At 51.4% G+C, this 15,829-nt stretch overlaps 3 protein-coding genes across 11 annotated transcripts in view; 2 read left to right on the top strand and 1 right to left on the bottom strand.

Moving 5' to 3' along the window:
* NHERF2 (NHERF family PDZ scaffold protein 2) overlaps positions 1-3,265 on the top strand; it is a 40,166-nt gene extending 36,901 nt beyond the window's left edge. Inside the window, exon 7 of the mRNA XM_075768219.1 lies at positions 425-3,265. Within this exon, the coding sequence (XP_075624334.1) occupies positions 425-583 (159 nt within the window). The 3' untranslated portion in view covers positions 584-3,265. The remainder of the gene's footprint in view (positions 1-424) is intronic.
* NTHL1 (nth like DNA glycosylase 1) lies at positions 2,692-11,332 on the bottom strand. 3 transcript variants are annotated; one of them, XM_075768216.1, is made up of 6 exons: positions 11,214-11,332; positions 10,445-10,692; positions 8,169-8,339; positions 7,453-7,612; positions 5,014-5,119; positions 4,051-4,323 (listed from the first exon to the last, which is right to left on the bottom strand). In XM_075768216.1, the coding sequence occupies exons 1-6, from the start codon at positions 11,281-11,283 to the stop codon at positions 4,200-4,202; spliced, it is 879 nt and encodes a 292-aa protein (XP_075624331.1). In that variant the 5' UTR covers positions 11,284-11,332; the 3' UTR covers positions 4,051-4,199. The 3 variants fall into 3 exon arrangements, with proteins under 3 accessions (XP_075624333.1, XP_075624331.1, XP_075624332.1); XM_075768217.1 differs by having other exon boundaries at positions 11,238-11,319; XM_075768218.1 differs by lacking the exon at positions 8,169-8,339 and having other exon boundaries at positions 2,692-4,323.
* Positions 11,333-12,754: 1,422 nt separating this feature from the next.
* TSC2 (TSC complex subunit 2) overlaps positions 12,755-15,829 on the top strand; it is a 33,789-nt gene continuing 30,714 nt past the window's right edge. For all 7 annotated transcript variants that reach the window (XM_075767339.1, XM_075767338.1, XM_075767337.1 and 4 more), the window contains exons 1-4: positions 12,755-12,919; positions 13,818-13,904; positions 14,573-14,683; positions 15,581-15,725. In XM_075767339.1, coding sequence (XP_075623454.1) covers positions 12,782-12,919; positions 13,818-13,904; positions 14,573-14,683; positions 15,581-15,725 — 481 coding nt within the window. In that variant the 5' untranslated portion in view covers positions 12,755-12,781. The remainder of the gene's footprint in view (positions 12,920-13,817; positions 13,905-14,572; positions 14,684-15,580; positions 15,726-15,829) is intronic.

The raw sequence follows: 15,829 nt of genomic DNA, 5'->3' as shown, positions 1-15,829 counted from the left end.
CTCCCTCATCCCTGCTTTCTGCCTATACCAGGGACTGACTTTTCATTTTCCCAGCAAGTGGAGCAGCTTGTTTTCCCTCTGGCAGCAGCTTCTGTGTTTCTGCTTTTCCACTTCCAGCAGCGGCAGCCACGCATTCTTCAGGCAGGGAGGGGGAAAAAACCCCACAAAACGCAATGTAGTAATTAACTCTGTGGCCATACGGATGCTGTCGCCACCAGTGAAACCACAGACATGGTACAGGGGAGGGACTTTGACCTTCTGCTCAAAAAAAACCCACCCCTACCTGTTTGCTTGCCATGCACGCTGGAGGAAACGCCTCTCCCGGGGCTGTGCGAGGTGAAACGCTGCCGGACACCATGGCCGTGCTCGCAGCGGTGGGGGGATGCTGCCATGGGTTGACATCTTTTCTTCCTTCTCCATGCAGGATGGAGACGCAGAGAAGAAAGACCCATTTGAGGAGAGCGGGCTGACCCTGAGCCCAACGGCTGCCGAGGCCAAGGAGAAGGTGCGGGCCAAGCGGGTGAAGAAAAGAGCTCCGCAGATGGACTGGAACAAGAAGCGAGAGATTTTCAGCAATTTCTGAGCCTTGCTGGTGGCTGCCGTCCGCTGCTCTCCCGCCCCTGCCCCAGCTCGGACGTTTCTGAGGTGCCTACGCCCTGTCCTTCAGTGTCCATGTGAGATGCTTTGTGCTCTGCTCTTCACTGGTTGCTTTTACAAGGCGTATTTTAAAGTCTTTTATTTTTTATTTTTTATTATTATTGTTACTCACCAGCAATTCTCATAAGACAAATGTGACCAAAGCTCCTTTTCTTGCTTGCTCTTCAGCCTGGCTCTGGCTGCCTGCCATCCCCCAATCCTATGAGAAAGGACTGGAAGAGTTTAACTCTTGTTTCTTACTTGCATCATTTAGGCTTCTGTTACTTTTTTTTTTGTTGTTGTTTGGAGTATTTGCTTTGGTTTTGCGGGTGTCCCAGACTGAGCCCCATGGGATGCTCTGTGCCCCTGTGTGAATGTCTTACGGCCTCGTGCCCCCACCGTAGTGGGGTCCTGCAGGATGGGGTGTACCTGGCACCCCCTGCCCAGCTCCCCGTCTGCAGCGTTAACTACTCACACGATGGGAAAATGGACAGTGACTGTAAATTGCTCCTGTTGGCTTTGCTATTGAAACAAAAAAGTTTTTGTTGTTTTTGTTTTTTTTAATGAAGTCCCATATGTTTCCAGTTAATTTAGGAACCTCCCTCCCCACCAGCAACTTCTGCCCCAGCAATAAAAGCCCCTTTTTCATCCCTGACAGCTCTGCAGAGGGGGAGAGGGCAGGATTTAAAAACAAAACCCAAACCCAACAGCCCAAATGCCACAGGCCTCACCACTTGCAGCCATCGATGCAGCACTGAGCGGCAGGGGAAGGCGCAGAGAGCGGGGCCAGTCCTGCTCGCCCAGCTCCGGCAGCCTTGTGAGAAGACCAGAGCCACGAGATGCTACAAAACCTCTTTGGACAGACTTGAAAGCGAGCAGAACCCAGCATCGGTTTCCAGGGAGGAACGTGGGGATCTGGCTCTAGCTGTGGGCTTGGCGCTTGGGAAGTGGGGGCTCAGCAGGGGCTGTGCCTGGGTGCTGGGTCCTGGAGCAGGACCTGGATCCCACCTGGTTTATTACTTCTGGGCTGGGATTTGATGCCTCCACCCATGAGCGTAACTGAGGGTCTGTCTCGCCATCGGGAGGGCGTCCTCCGAAGCTGTGGGGTCTCTGTGGGGCTGGCTGCAAAGCAGGCAGCGGTGTGATGGAGAGGGCAGTTGCTTGGGCTTTCTGTGGCCTCCTTTGAAAACACCCTGCTTTTGGTATTAAGAGCCTCAAAAATGTATCTTTAAAGCACTACAAATTAAGCCTATTTAAGCTCTTTATTACTTGCCTTTGGCTGTAAAGGAGGGAAGATGACTAAGCTGAACTACACCACTCTCAGATTGCAGACAGAGGTGTTTTACCAGGACAGGGTCCCGGCTGCGGTGGGGCAGCCCCTTCCTCCCCTCCCTCCCGTGCCATGGTGGCTGCCCGCTATTTCAGCTCAAATACCAAGGCAGCAGTGGGAAGGGACTGGGCACAGCAGGACAGTCAAGTACAAAACCACTTTCCCCAGCTAAAAGCAAATGGCAGCAATCACTTGGACATCGATGACCATTTTAAAACACATGGCTGTGATTTTTGCTGTGTTACTCCAGCACTGCTGTGTTACAAGCCCGTGGCCTTTGGGTTACTCAGTGTGCAATGGATATCATAATGGCTGTGTATTTCCTAAGTATGGAGCTAAAAAAGGTGCCTTATAACATTTACTGCTCTCCTTGGCAGCCTGTTGGGGCTCAGCCAGCGGCAGGTGGGTGCGGGGTGGGGGGAACCGCAGCAGTGGTCCCCCACTTTGGCTTCACTGTGGGGAGCAGCTGATGCTCATGGCTGTTAGCTGGCTGGCAGGAGAGCATGGAAAGCCTCAGGGGTGATGGAGATGATTTCTCTTTTATGAAAGTTATCTTTTAGGAATGTTGATGGGCTGAACAGGTTGAAAATAATGACTTTGGAGAGGAACCGGTGCAGGTGTTTGGCTATCGGTGACAAGACTGGCAGTGGGATGATGGCTCAGGATGGGGAGAGGTTTGCCTCCCCTCCAGGATTCTGCCATTAACAAGACACCTCTTCCTTACCCCACTTTGAAGACAATTACCTGTTGTTTTTTTTTTTTTGGTCCCCAAAATATTTGCTTCTATAAATCAGTAATCTTTTGAAGGAGCCCTTCTTTTTCATGGTATGCACATCGCTTCCCGTGTCTGCATAGCCAAACCCCAGGCAGTGCCCCCATCTGCACAGGGCAGAGCGTTCCCCATTACACTGACCTAAATGTTGCACTCCGATGCATGTCAGAGAGCAAAGACCTGTTGTAAATACCACATTTCTCATACAAGACTGGACCACTGTAGTTAAGGGGGGAAGAAAGAGAACATGTAGTTTTGGATGCAGATCAAAAGAAATCAGGTGTGCAAATCTGTACTGATAAGATTTAAAAAAATCTTAATCTCTGCTTAGTCCATGGAAACTGCTCCTGGTTAAAAAAGCACTTATCGTATTTCTGACATCTTGTAGCTCAGTAGTAATTATTCAGTTCCTGTACATTTAACTTGGGAAAAAAAAATCAATAAAGTGTAAGGCTGTCAGCTGCATTGTAAAAACATAATGTACACTGTAATGTCAGTAATAAACTTCATTTTCCCTGTGTACTGAGTACTTATTTGCTAGTTCCTCATCTGTTTGGTAGGGACCTTCAGAGCGGAATTACAGCCTTCTTTAGCACATTATAAACTTTGCTTCCTCCCTTGCCTGTTTAAAGAGTAGCTGAAATTATTCCTTTGAAGCTCTACAATGAAGTCAGCACTGCCCTTTCTTTGAAGAACAAAACACAGATGGTGGTGGTGTCCCTTCTGTCAGCTTCTGAGGCACACGGTAGCCTGGCTCCCGTGGCCGCTGTAACCCTTGCTGGCACACACAAAACCCAGAGTGACACTGGCTTGTCTCCTGCCTCCCCCTGCTCTGCATTTCCCGCCCCCCCCCCAGCTCTTCTGCTACCAGGACCCAAAGGCCGCTTGTCCTGGCTCACAAAGTCTTCAGTTGTACCTTATTCATCGCAGTGCCCCTCGCTGCCTGGGCTAGGCAGGAGGCTTGGCAGGTTGCGTGCTGCCTGCTCTCAGCTGGTTGCTATGGTCTCACTCTTTGGTAAGGTCCCCTGTGCTCTCCTCTTCCTGCCCTGTGTTGCGCAGATGCCAGCAAACTTCATGGGTGGAAAAAAACCCCCACCACCTTTATTAAATGCATATTTACAAGCAGCAGCAAGTCCAGTAGGACAAAGCATTTCTCTCCAGCGACACGGGACAGACAGCCTGCTGCTCTGCCAGGGCATGCTCAGGCATTCACACGGGCTGGAGCCTTTAGCACTGACGCAGCAGGACTGCTGCACTTTGAAAGACCCTTTTTCCTCTTAAGAGCTCAGCTATTGCCAGTGGCTGCTCCCTCCCCAGAGATGCTGAGCTGGCTGCAGCAGTATTCTGTTTCCCTGCAGTCACACAGCCAGCCCTGTGCAAAGCACAGCTTTACTAGGGCTCAGCTCCAGGTTGCTGCTGAGCTGAAGCAGCTTTGTTGCTCTATGAAGACCGGATGATCCCTCAGTGTCTCTTAGCAGCTGGGCAAATGTCTTGATTGAGGCACTCGTTGCAGCGAGGATTCACAGGCAGGCAGGTCTGCTGGCCGAAGCCCACGAAGAGCCAATTTATCTCACTCCAGAGATCCCTGCAGTGAGAGGGAAAAACATGAGCTTCCCGATACAGCCATTCAGAGGGGTTAAAGAACAGACCATGCTTTTAAATGGATCCCTTTTGCCTACTGCCTGTTCCTTTTGGCTTCCCGAGGCGCCTAGAGGCAGGTCCCAGCCTCCTGCTAACAGCCCTCCTAACCTTTCCTGATCCCTCTGATCTGGGAGGTATGGGGGGGGAGCAGCACAGACACACCAAGAGCCTGTGGTTGTTCTCTTGTGCTACAGCATGTGCCAGATGTGGAGATGCAACAGAGTACCTGTCAGCTGGCATTTGATACTGAAGATTAAGCATCAATGAAGGCCAGAATCCAACCATGGTCTGGTACTGCTGTGGCCATTAGGCTTGGCAAGGTCCTGTGTAGAGAAGTACCTGGCTTGGGTCACAGTAAACTTGTCAAGGCAAGAATTGGGCATCAAGACCTTCAGGTACCTGGCTGCACTAGTGGCGACTGGTATATCTGATAGCCAGGAAACAACCAAGTAGCTGAGATGCTGCTGCAGCTCTCTGGGAAAGGTGAAACACCTGCAGACTAGTCCCTCATAAAGAGGAGGGACCAAAAGTGCAGTCTCTGAAAATACTGTAAGCAGAACTGTGCAGACATGGCTCCTGCAGCTATCTCAAGGGGCTTGGTGTGGAGGAAGGAGGCTGCGGTCTCAGGCCTTACCTGGGCAGCCAGTCCTCCAGCGCTACCCGAGTTTCCTCAGGGTATCTGGTCTCCTTCTTCACCCACTTCAGCCTGTTTGTGATCCTGTGCACATGGGTGTCCACAGCTAGGAAGGGAGAGCCCAGAGTTTAGGTGGGGGCAGACACACCTGAACGGAGAGAGCACAGCCAAAAGCTGCCTGTCACAGCACAACAGGTACAGCACCCTGCACGGGCTTCTGCCGGCCGGCAGGAACAGGCAGGTGAAACAGGAGGGGAGGCTCACTCGCAGAACAGACACGCTGCTTTCTTCCTAGGCCCAGAACCAAAAGCAAGACGGGATGGATATCTCACACCGCACAGCTAGCGACACGCTCACACAATCTGACCCAGCCTTCCTTGGAAGGCTCGCGTGTCTGATCTAGCAGGCACAAGGCAGCCTGTCCTGGGTTCTCTTCCTCCACGTCTCAGCTGATGTTATGCAAGTTGCAATCTCTGCCCCTTAGTTTACCCAGATGGAAAACACATTTCATAATACCTACCAACACAAGGGGGTTTGTGAGGCTTAAATGAATGTTTATAAAGTGCTTTGAGCTAAAAAGCTCTGAACGCAAAGTGTATTATTGTTAGATCAGCAGCGATAAACCTGTCTCTATGGCTAATTGGGCAAAACCCAGGAAATTGCTGTAAACAGGAAGACTAAGTCTTGCCTCTTAAATAAAAACTGAGCACACAATTATTTGCAAAACAGTTGGCTAGTTTGGCTCCCTCTAGACTTCCCTCCCCCACAGCAGGGAGAGAACAGACCCCAAGCGCTGTCGAATCTAGTGCAAGAGCCACATTTTGTACGGCTGATGGTCACCAGTGGGGCTGCGGGAGTCAGCTGCTGCCTGCGCCGACCTTGGACTGCGTGCTCGCCACAGCGGCAGTCATTCGTCAGGTGGCACCATTCCTAGATTTCCCAGGGCTCCTCTGTTAAGCAGCAAATACACTTGGAATATTAATCTGTCCCCAGGGGCCTCCAGGCCAGGCAGCCTGCCGGGACCCTGCAGCTGATCGTCCAGCCCCATCTGCAGGCTGCTGCGGGCAGCTCTGCTGCCAGCCATGCTCCCCTCCGTGCTCCCCAAACACTGTGCAGGAACGAACCTGCCCTAGGTCTGGCCTGGGCCCATCTCCACCACAGACTTCCTCTCCCAGATGATCACTGCTAAAGCACACAGCTCCACGGGGTACAGCTACGCACTCTCCTACGCTCTCTGTTCAATAAACATGGTAAATAAACAAATGTACCAGTTGTTACCTATTACCCAGCTGCAGGAACTAAAAGAGATCAGAAATTCTGTAGCTACAGGTTGCCTGAGACCATTTCTTTCTATGACCCATCGTGAATTACCAATATCCAATGGTAGTTTTGACTAAGCCCTGCTTCTGTCCTCTTACAGCTTGCCAAACAAAAATCCTACAAGATTTGTTTAGGCAGAAGCAACCCTGGAAAAAAATAACCTCAGATTATCCTACAACTATCCCCAAATCACAAAATTCCTCCCTGTGCTGGTTTTGGTTGGGATAGAGTTAATTTTCTTCATAGTAGCTGGTACGGGGCTGCGTTTTGGGTTTGTGCTGAAAATGGTGTTGATAACACAGGGATGTTTTAGTTCCTGCTGAGCAGTGCCTACACACTGCCAAGGCCTTTCCTGCTCCTCACCCCAACCCACCAGTGAGTAGCTGGGGGTGCACAAGGAGTTGGGAGGGGACACAGCCGGGACAGCTGACCCCAATGGCCAAAGGGATATTCCATACCGTATGACATCATGCTCAGCATATAAAGCGGGAGGAAGAAGGAGGAAGGGGGGGCATTCAGAGTGATGGCGTTTGTCTTCCCAAGTCACCGTTAAGTGTGATGGAGCCCTGCTTTCCTGGGGATGGCTGAACACCTGCCTGCCCACGGGAAGTGGGGAATGAATTCCTTGGTTTGCTTTGCTTGTGTGCGCGGCTTTTGCTTTGCCTGTTAAACTGTCTTTATCTCAACCCACGAGCTTTCTCGCTTTTACTCTTCCAATTCTCTCCCCCATCCCGCCATGGCAGAAGTGAGCGAGTGGCTTCGTGGTGCTGGCTCGGGTTAAACCACGACACCCTCATGTCTCTTTCACTTGCCACCAAAGAGATTTCAAAGCATTATTCTGCTAGCACCTTTTTTTGGATGGGCAATACTTGCACTGCTTAGCAGCATCTGAGGGGAGGAAGTGACTGCCCTTGGGGACTTGTGCTATCAAATTTGGGGAAAAACAGCAGCTGGATCCATGTTTAAATCCTATAGCAACTCAAACTCTGCAAGTGGTTGAGGGTCTCATCCTTCACCCACCCAAATACTCTGCAGATGACTAAACTGAAGTGATGCTGCTCCTGGGGCAGCCAGATCAGGCAGAATTTAGAAGAATGGAGAAAACACAGCCCGACCTACCTATCCCGGACACACTGTCCCAGGCAATGTTCATGGCCAAGTGGGCCATTTTGGGCCCAACTCCTGGCAGCTGCACCAGCTCCTCCACAGTTCTCGGTATGTCACCCCCGTATTTCTGCTTCAGGATGGCTGTCGTCTGCTTTATGTACTTCACCTTGTTCTGGAAAACCAGGGGGAAAGGCAGAAAATCCAAGTTGCCCTCCAATACAGGAAAAGAGACAAACAGCTCAGAAAACAAACCATTGCTGAGCATATGTTACATGTGAGGCCATGTACCGGAGTCTGTGGAGGGGAGACAGAGATCTTTGATTTCTCCTTGAAAGCAAAATGCTGAGACCTGATTAGCTCTAACCTCCTCTGCACACTCCAGGCACTGCAGCAAATAATCTTGCTGTGAATACAAATTGCTAAAACTGGCGTAAAATACGGCCTTCAGCTTGACTCCAGGGGAAATATCACCACGGGCCATGGCACACAGGCTGAATACCAGCTGGGGGTGCGTCTCAGGAGCAGGGCGGGTTCGCACCCACCTCCTGCCTTCATTACCTGCTGTCAGCTCAGCAACTGGCCGCAAGTACAGCCTGCGAAGGACAAGCCTGGACCCGCCTTGTGCTCCTCTCCTGGGCCTCTGAGCTGTCTCAGACAGCCACACGGGAGCAGAGGACCGTGGAGAGGGGTTGCACCCACATCAGGTGCTGCTGCAATCCTGCACTCACCCTCCAGAATCCTACAGGGTAAATGATCTGCCCAAGCGTCGCATCATCCATCTGCAAAATACTGTCAACTGTGAGGCCATGCTGCCTCAGGCGCAACATAGCGGCTGATGTCACCTGGTCCTTGGTCTGGCTGGAGAGCATCAGCGACAGCAGAACTTGGTAGCGCATAACCTGGGGAAAAGGAGACAGTGAGACACCCCAAGATCTCCGAGAGGATCCAGCTGCCTCTGGGGCTCAATTTTCCCATCCAGCCCCATCTTCAGTCCAGTGCATAATATGGACCTACCCTGGTTTAGCCATATCCATCTACAAGAGACTGCAAGGCTGCAACTGAAATAATCCATAACCTCTTAATTCTACCACACAGTAAAGGGAGAAAAGAAACACCTTCAATCTAAGCAGTCAGCATGTGTAAAAGGGCAGAGAACAGCTACTGTCTGATGGGATCTCGCATTCAAAGATGCCAGTGCTTAGCCACAAAGGGCCAGACAAAGCTTTTCCTGATGATGGGATTCTCAGGAGACCCCACAGAACCTAGAATTACAAACACCCAATGATTTTTCATACAACTTCTGCTCTAAAGCAGCTTCTGAAAATCCCATCCCTTTCCCACTAGGCTTCAGTAGGAACTGGATGTCTGGCTTCAGTGAGCTCCTTACAAAACCAAATTCAAAGAACTGGAATAACAGAGATTGGGAGATGAAGCGCAAAACCCATAAGCTCCTCTGATGCTGTCATGCAGCATTTAGCCCAGACCATTCACATCCTATTTTTCAATTGATTTTTCCCCAGATGCAATTCTGTCCCCACCAGAATGAGGAAAATGATGCAACTAACCTGGGCTGACCCAGGATAACGTGGGATACAATCCTTCCTCCAGCTCTCTTACAAAGTTTACAAAACTGCAGGTGCACCAAGAATCTCTGGGTGCATGGGTGTAGGGTAATCTCCAAGTGCATGGAAATTGTGCGAGGAGCACTGGCATGTGCTGAGAGTTACAACATCCACTTTTTCTTGGAAGCAACAACCCTGCTTCCCTAGGGAAGAAAAGTTATTTCCATATTGTACACCGCGGTCCCCCTGGCCCCACAGCTGCACTTGGTGTCAGCCCACGTGGCTGTGCAGTGTGTGACGCCATCTAAATCTGAAGTCAAAGCTAACCGTTTTCCCCAGTGATCCAAGCCCAAGGCACAAAGCCAGCAATAAGGACAGCATTACATGCGCTGAAGATGTGCAACTGTGTCTTCGAGACCCCTCCCTCGGAGCCCGGCAGGTCGCTGCGGAGCACATGACTCCCGCTGCTCCACGGAGCCTGCCTGTGGGTTATCTCCATGTTCCCACACCAGCGCCGTGCACGGATGGCACAATCCTGCAGCCCCGGGTCCCAGTGCCCTGCCACGGCCTCGCTCCGCTTTGTTTTTTGTACTGATGCAAATGGTCCCCTCGGAGGGAGGTGTCATTTGAGGCCTTTGATTGTGTTCCCAGGCTTGGGGAGCACAGTGCCATCCCAGCATGGCCCTTCCTTTCAACCAGTATCCCTGTAAAAGTGGACCACAAGAAGGGAGGAAGCCAGCCTATGCTTATGTGCTGCTCTGAAGAGCATAAAAGCAGCCTGGGAAGTTTTTTCTAGGCTCCCCTCGCCTTCTCTCCATACTGTTTTTCCTCTGTATTACAGAGCCATCTTGCTGGATCCTTTCTTTGGACTCCTATCAAGATTTTTAAGAAAACAGGGACATGCCTTCATGCTCTGCCAGACTGCCCCAGAAGACAGCACTGCCACAATACACTCTCAGGGTTTTCATGCCCAACTCCAAATTCGTCCTGTATTTGCCTCAGCTCCTACTCTTCGTTCAGCCTGCTAACTCTTCTGGCAGCACTTTAAGCAGAAGACAATGGCCTTTCACAGCTGTGTTTGCTAGTTGGTCTCTAATGCCAAGCATGGGCTGAATACGAGCAGAGAACATCTCAGAAAACACCCACTGCCATTTCACAAGGGCTGTCTGAAGCCAATGAGCCCGGTACCGGAGAGGCAGCCGCTGACTCTCCTCTAGCAGGATGAACAGTTCTCTCATACACACGCTTCTGCAGTAACCTCTTGTGGGACCAGTCCCAGCCTAGAGTCCTGATATGGCCTGCATTTATTTTTTGTTCTGGAGACATCCAAAGTGGGGCGTATCCAGGGGCAACATGAGGATGAGGGAGGCCGGAGGGCTGCAGAAGCACGGCTGTACTTTCACGTGCCTGCCTGATGGAGCAGGGCAGCAGGGCGTTGTTACCTGTGGAGGTGCGCTGCTGTCATAACACTTCTCCACTCCCATCTCATCGACAGGAGCGTCTCTGTTCCTCCTCATTTCCCGGATGCGCTCCAGCTGCTGCTGCCAGTCCCTTGGCTCCCAGCGTGGTCTCTGGGGCTCAGACGTCCCCTGCTCGGCACCATCCCCCTGCCCAGATTCATAGGCAATGGCGACGTTCTTCCTCCTCCTGCTGCGCCTCGGGATGCCGGCTGTGCTCTGGACCTGGCTCACTGCAAGAGATGGGAGAGAGACTGTCAGGCCTGAGGGCAGGGGACAGAAGCATCTGTCTCCCACCACAGCCCAGCGTCGGCCCCCTGTGCCAGCAGCCACCCGGGGGACCCCGACTGGGGCTGAACTCGTCTCCCCCATAGTCCGGACCGAGCAGCAACCCCTGACATTCACCGACCCCAAGTGGAGCCAGCGGTGGGGTGAGGAATGGCTGGGAAGGCCCTGGGGAACAGGTGACAGCAGCTGGGTACACATGTCACACCACGGGGACGCGTGTCCCAAGCAAACAGCAGGCTGCCGAAGGACAAGACGCATGCTCAGGCCTTCGCCCGGTGCCACAGGCAGGACGGCCGCCGGGGTGCTGCCACATCCCGGGCTCCGAGGGGGACGTGACAAGGACGGCACGCCCCTGTGCCCCGACTGCGCTGGGCCCTCGCTCCCCCTCCCCGTGCCAAGGCCGGGCCGGGGCCGCACACGACCCCGCCAGCCCTGGGAAGCACCGATCATCCCCTTCTCCCCGTACCTCCAGCCGCACCCCTGGCCCTACCAAGCCGTCGGGCCGCCGACCGCCCACCGCCGGCCGCCGCGCACATGGCGGTGCCCCGGGCACTACCGGCCCCGACGTGCCCCGCGGCGGGCGCGGGCGCCGGAAGCGGCGGGACTTCCGCTGGGGGCGGGACGCGGGGCGGGGGGCGGGGGGCCGGCGCGGAGCGGGGCGCGGGCCGGGGCCGCCGGGACCGGGGGGTCGGCGGGTGAGTGAATGAGGGAGGGGAGGAGGGAGGGGGTGAGCGGCGGCCCCGTTGTCCGGGCGGGGGAGCGGTGCTCGGGCCGGCGGTGCGCAGGGGCCTGGCGGGGCCTAGCGGGAGGCGGGGCCTTGCCGTGCCCCGGGGGTGTGTGTGTGGGGCTGCCCCCGGCTTGGGGGTGTCCCCGGGTGTCCCCTGTCAGGGAGCCGGAGCGTGTTGGGGGGCCTGTGGCGTGTGCCCCGTTGTGCGTCCCTGAGGGGTTGTGGCATGTGCCGGGGTGCTGGCGGGGGGGTTTGTGGTGTGGTCCGGCTGTGGGGGGGGCATGGGGGGAACGCTCTGCCTGTTCTGGGGTGTCTTAGGGGCTGCGGTGTGTCCCCTGGGGCGGTGGGCTGGGGGCTGCCGTGTGTCCCCTGGTGATGGGGGGGGGCATGGCATGTCCCCTGGGCCGGGGGCAGCAGCGTGTCCCCTGGGCTGCTGGGGCAGGGCCTGTGGCGGGTCCCCGGGGAGCACAAGGGATTGCTGTGGCGTGTGCCCGGGGCGTGGGGAAGGCTGTGGCGTGTCCGTGGGAGCATGGGGCATAGCCGGGGGGGGGGGGAACATAGCCAGGGGGGTGCCGGGTTTGTGTGGGAACGTGGCCGAGGGCAGGGTGCTGGGGTGCGCCAGCAGGCCAGGAGCGGGTGTCCTGCTCTGAGCTGTGTGCGGGGGGCCCCGAGGGGCAGCGGGTTGGGGCTGGCTGGGGAGACAGCTTCTGATGGATGTTGCTGTCGGTGTGCCGTTGCTGTAATGGGTGTACTTGTTCTCGCTCCCCCTCTTTCTCCTTGCCATGGCAGCATTTGGATGTTCAAAGGCTCAGATTCCTAAGTCCTTCCTCATGTCTAGCCACTTTCAGCAGCTGCTTTACAGTGCTGTGTGCCTGTCCATTACTTCTGGGCTGGGAACAAGTACTTCAGCTCACACCCGCCAAAAAGTGTGTGTCTGTGTATTTATACTTCAGAAATCAGCTCAGGGGTTTTAAAATGGTGGTTGCTCTATGCAGGCTGTGGTGGTGCTGGGCACTCGGAGCTCTCAGAGAATGGTAACCGTGAGCTCCCCGTTCCTCGGCTAGCCGCAGGATGCAGGTGCTGAAGGCAGGAGCAGCACAGGCTCCTCATGCGTGTGGACTCCTCACTGTCCTCAGCATTGGGCTGCTTCCTTGTTTGAAACAGCTTGAGGCACCAGAGCTGTTTGTAAAAGCCACATTGTGACGGCCGTTACTGGTGTTTTCTTGCTTAAAGATTCCCCTTGGGTCTGCCTTAACAGAAACCCTATTCTGTATTTGCAGGGCCTCAGTGCTGCTTGCTTGTCAGCAATGGCAAAGCCTCAGAGCAAGGATTCGGGACTGAAGGAGAAGTTCAGGAATCTCCTGGGGCTGGGAACATCCCGGGGAAGTTCAAAGTCATCAGAGGGCAAGCAAACAGAGTTTATCATCACTGCAGAAATACTCAAGGTGTGAGAACTGACCATAGTAAAGTTGGGGATTGGGTCTGGATTACCTGAGCTGAGAGGATCTGAAAGAGGGCTTGCTCATTCTCCTTTCTGTTTTGCCATTCATTCCCTCTCCAATCATGCCTTTTTACTTTATCTCTCAATTCATTCTCTAGTGAAATGTAAATAAGAATGTAAAACTCACCTTTGAAGTTACAGCGGTTTAGTTATTCAGTGTTTAAATAGTTTTGAGATATTTGATAGGATGGTGGTGTCCTCTGTTCTGTTGAGTCACAGAGTGTTTCTTCAAAAATATGTTGCTCTTCGTAGTGTGAGCTTGATGAAGTTTATGTGGTGGCAGTTAGCGCAAGCTGGAAACTGTTTCTATTTTGTGAAAAGCTTACAGTTTTGTGAAAATTAAATAAAAATAATTTATTCCAGCAATTGGTCCAGCAAGTCTATAAGCAGAATAGTTGGCACACAGAGAGGAAAATGCATAAAAGGGAGGAGGAGACCAGAATCCCTTCCCATCTGTGCTGGAGCAGCCAAGCTCTTACTTGCTGCAAGGCTGGGGAACTGGACTGAACATCCCTCCTTTCTCTGCCCTTCTCCTGTGAACTGGGCAAGTGCCACAGCCAGTGAGTTCCTAACTTTTCTGAAGGAAATGAGATGTTCTGTCCTGGAGGTGAAAAGCTGCTTGGCTCCAGTTCTGTGAAAGTTCTAGTCTTGACAAATCATTTGCTAATGGAAAAAAGTTTTTGGAGAAATTCCTGAAAAGCTCCAGTGATGACTAATGGTTAGATCATTTTGGACAAATGTGTAATTTGTAATTTTTTTCAGTGGTTCATGATCCCCTTTGAGAAATTAATAAGTGTTTCTAGTAAGATAAACTGTTAGCTTATTTCTACATTTCTTTCCAGGAACTGAGCATAGAATGTGGATTAAGTAACAGGATACGAGCAATCAGTCAAATTTGCGAAGTGGCAAAAACAAAAAAAATTGAAGAGGTAAGTTTCAAAGTGTTCAGTGTATATTGGAAGGATGAAAATTTAAGCAACAGTTGCTAACCTATTGCAAGAGTCTCCTGTATTTTAGACTGCTTTTTAAAATTGGTAATCCCAGAAGCTGTTTTGTGCTGTCCAAATGTGTAAAAGGATGGCTCATGTACCAAGGAAATTAGTGTAGTCCAACCTACCAACTGTGGAGCAGAGAGGACATAGATGATGGGCTTCCTGAACTGAATGGAAGAAGATTGCTGCGAATATTCAGGCCTGTTCGGAATGATTCACAGGAGATGATGCTAATCCTGTAGAAAGAGGTGTTGCCTAGTTCCTTCTGTCTTGTTAATAAGCAACCTCGAATTGGTTTTAAACTCACCTTGTGTTTGGGTGAAGGTTTCTGCATAAATGTTCACACTGAAGTAAGTGTGAATGAAGAACTTCAGTTACTGGGGTGCAAGTTGTCACGTAGGATGGGATTTGGTGTCTCTCATGTGGTTCATCTGAGTTTATGACCGGGCAGGTGAGAGCATCCCTCAGAAAAGAGAATGCTGGACATGAAGTCCCTGGAGATCTTGTTCATTAACTTGCCATAATTAATAACTGACCAACTGGGTAAAAATCCTAGAAGCAGCTTAACTTTCCTACTACTGCTTGTCCCCTATGTTTGATTTCAGCATGCAGTGGAAGCAATATGGAAAGTGGTAGCTGATATGCTCCAGCCAGAGCGCCCCGTCGAAGCCAGACATGCTGTTCTTCATCTGCTAAAGTCAATTGTTCAAGGACAGGTGAAAACAAACAAACTGTAGAAGAAACACTACACTTAAACTAGGGTTTGTTCAGAGTAAGAACATGAAAAATATTGGGTGGCTCTTCTCTACAACTTCCCATGAGTCTTATTTTGGTTGTGCCTAGTAAATGGGAAGAGGCAGCATTTAAATTTAAGCCTTGGTTTGACTTCATAGCAAAACTTTTCATATAACTCATAGAAAACTTTTCTGTTTGGGGGCAGTGTTCTTGAAAAAGAGGAAATACTTTGTGTTAAGTTCAGCATAGTACAGCAAATTTTATATGGTCTTTGCCCAGACCTTTTAGTCCTAGTCTGCAGCTGGTTTTGATGTTTCAGCATGTCAAGTATGCAAGAAGTTCTGTATGAGATACTTTTCTAGCCTGGCCAAGTTAAGCATACTATGAATTCTTCAGATTTCACAATGTGCTATGTAAATGTAAGACTGTATCAGACCAAAGTTCTAGTTTTCAGTATTCTGAAAAAGTAGGGGTAAATGCTCAGGAAAAGAATAAGCAGTGATTCTGGTTTGTTGGCTTGGCTTTTTTTAAGTGTCTACTGGCAGTGCTGTCAGTTGCAGTTTCCATGGATTACGTTGTGTATTGGATGCTGCCTGTGTGTTGCTGGAAAAAATGCCTCCAGCCCTGAGGCACTTAACTGCAATTAAAAAGACAAATAACGTGACAGATTGAGAAGACCTGAGCCATCGTCAGTAGCCAGTAGAGGCTGCAGGTATTTTCAGGAGACTTTCATAGCCTGTAGGAAAAGAAAATAGTTTCAAGCATGAAGATTACTATTATGGACCTTGATAAGGTCCAGGTCTTAACTGTCTTTTTTCATTAGTGACACTGTTATTCCTATCCCCTCCTTTCTTTTTTTTCTTTTTTTTTTTTTTAAGGGTGAGAGATTAGGGATCCTCAGAGCACATTTTTTTAAGGTTATTAAGGACTATCCCTCCAATGAAGACTTGCATGAACGGCTTGAAGTGTTCAAGGCTCTAACAGAGAATGGACGATACATCACCTACTTAGAAGAAGAGCTAGGTGAGTATTGTCTCTACCTCTCTTCAATTTGGTGGGAATAAGTCAAGGGACAGGCATTCAGTGATATGAGATAACACTTCTGGGTAGAAAGCATATTGTAACAA

Source organism: Balearica regulorum, chromosome 15, assembly GCF_011004875.1.
Source record: "Balearica regulorum gibbericeps isolate bBalReg1 chromosome 15, bBalReg1.pri, whole genome shotgun sequence".
NCBI lineage: Eukaryota > Metazoa > Chordata > Aves > Gruiformes > Gruidae > Balearica > Balearica regulorum.
This window is presented reverse-complemented; position numbering and strand designations above follow the sequence as displayed.

Coding starts and splice junctions, on each gene's coding strand:
- NTHL1 (XM_075768216.1), bottom strand. CDS start 11,283: ATGTGCGCGGCGGCCGGCGGTGGGCGGTCGGCGGCCCGACGGCTTGGT. Junction 8,340..10,444: donor ACAGCAGCGCACCTCCACAG/GTAACAACGCCC, acceptor CCTTTTCCCCAG/GTTATGCGCTACCAAGTTCT. Junction 7,613..8,168: donor ACCCTGTAGGATTCTGGAGG/GTGAGTGCAGGA, acceptor CTGGTTTTCCAG/AACAAGGTGAAGTACATAAA.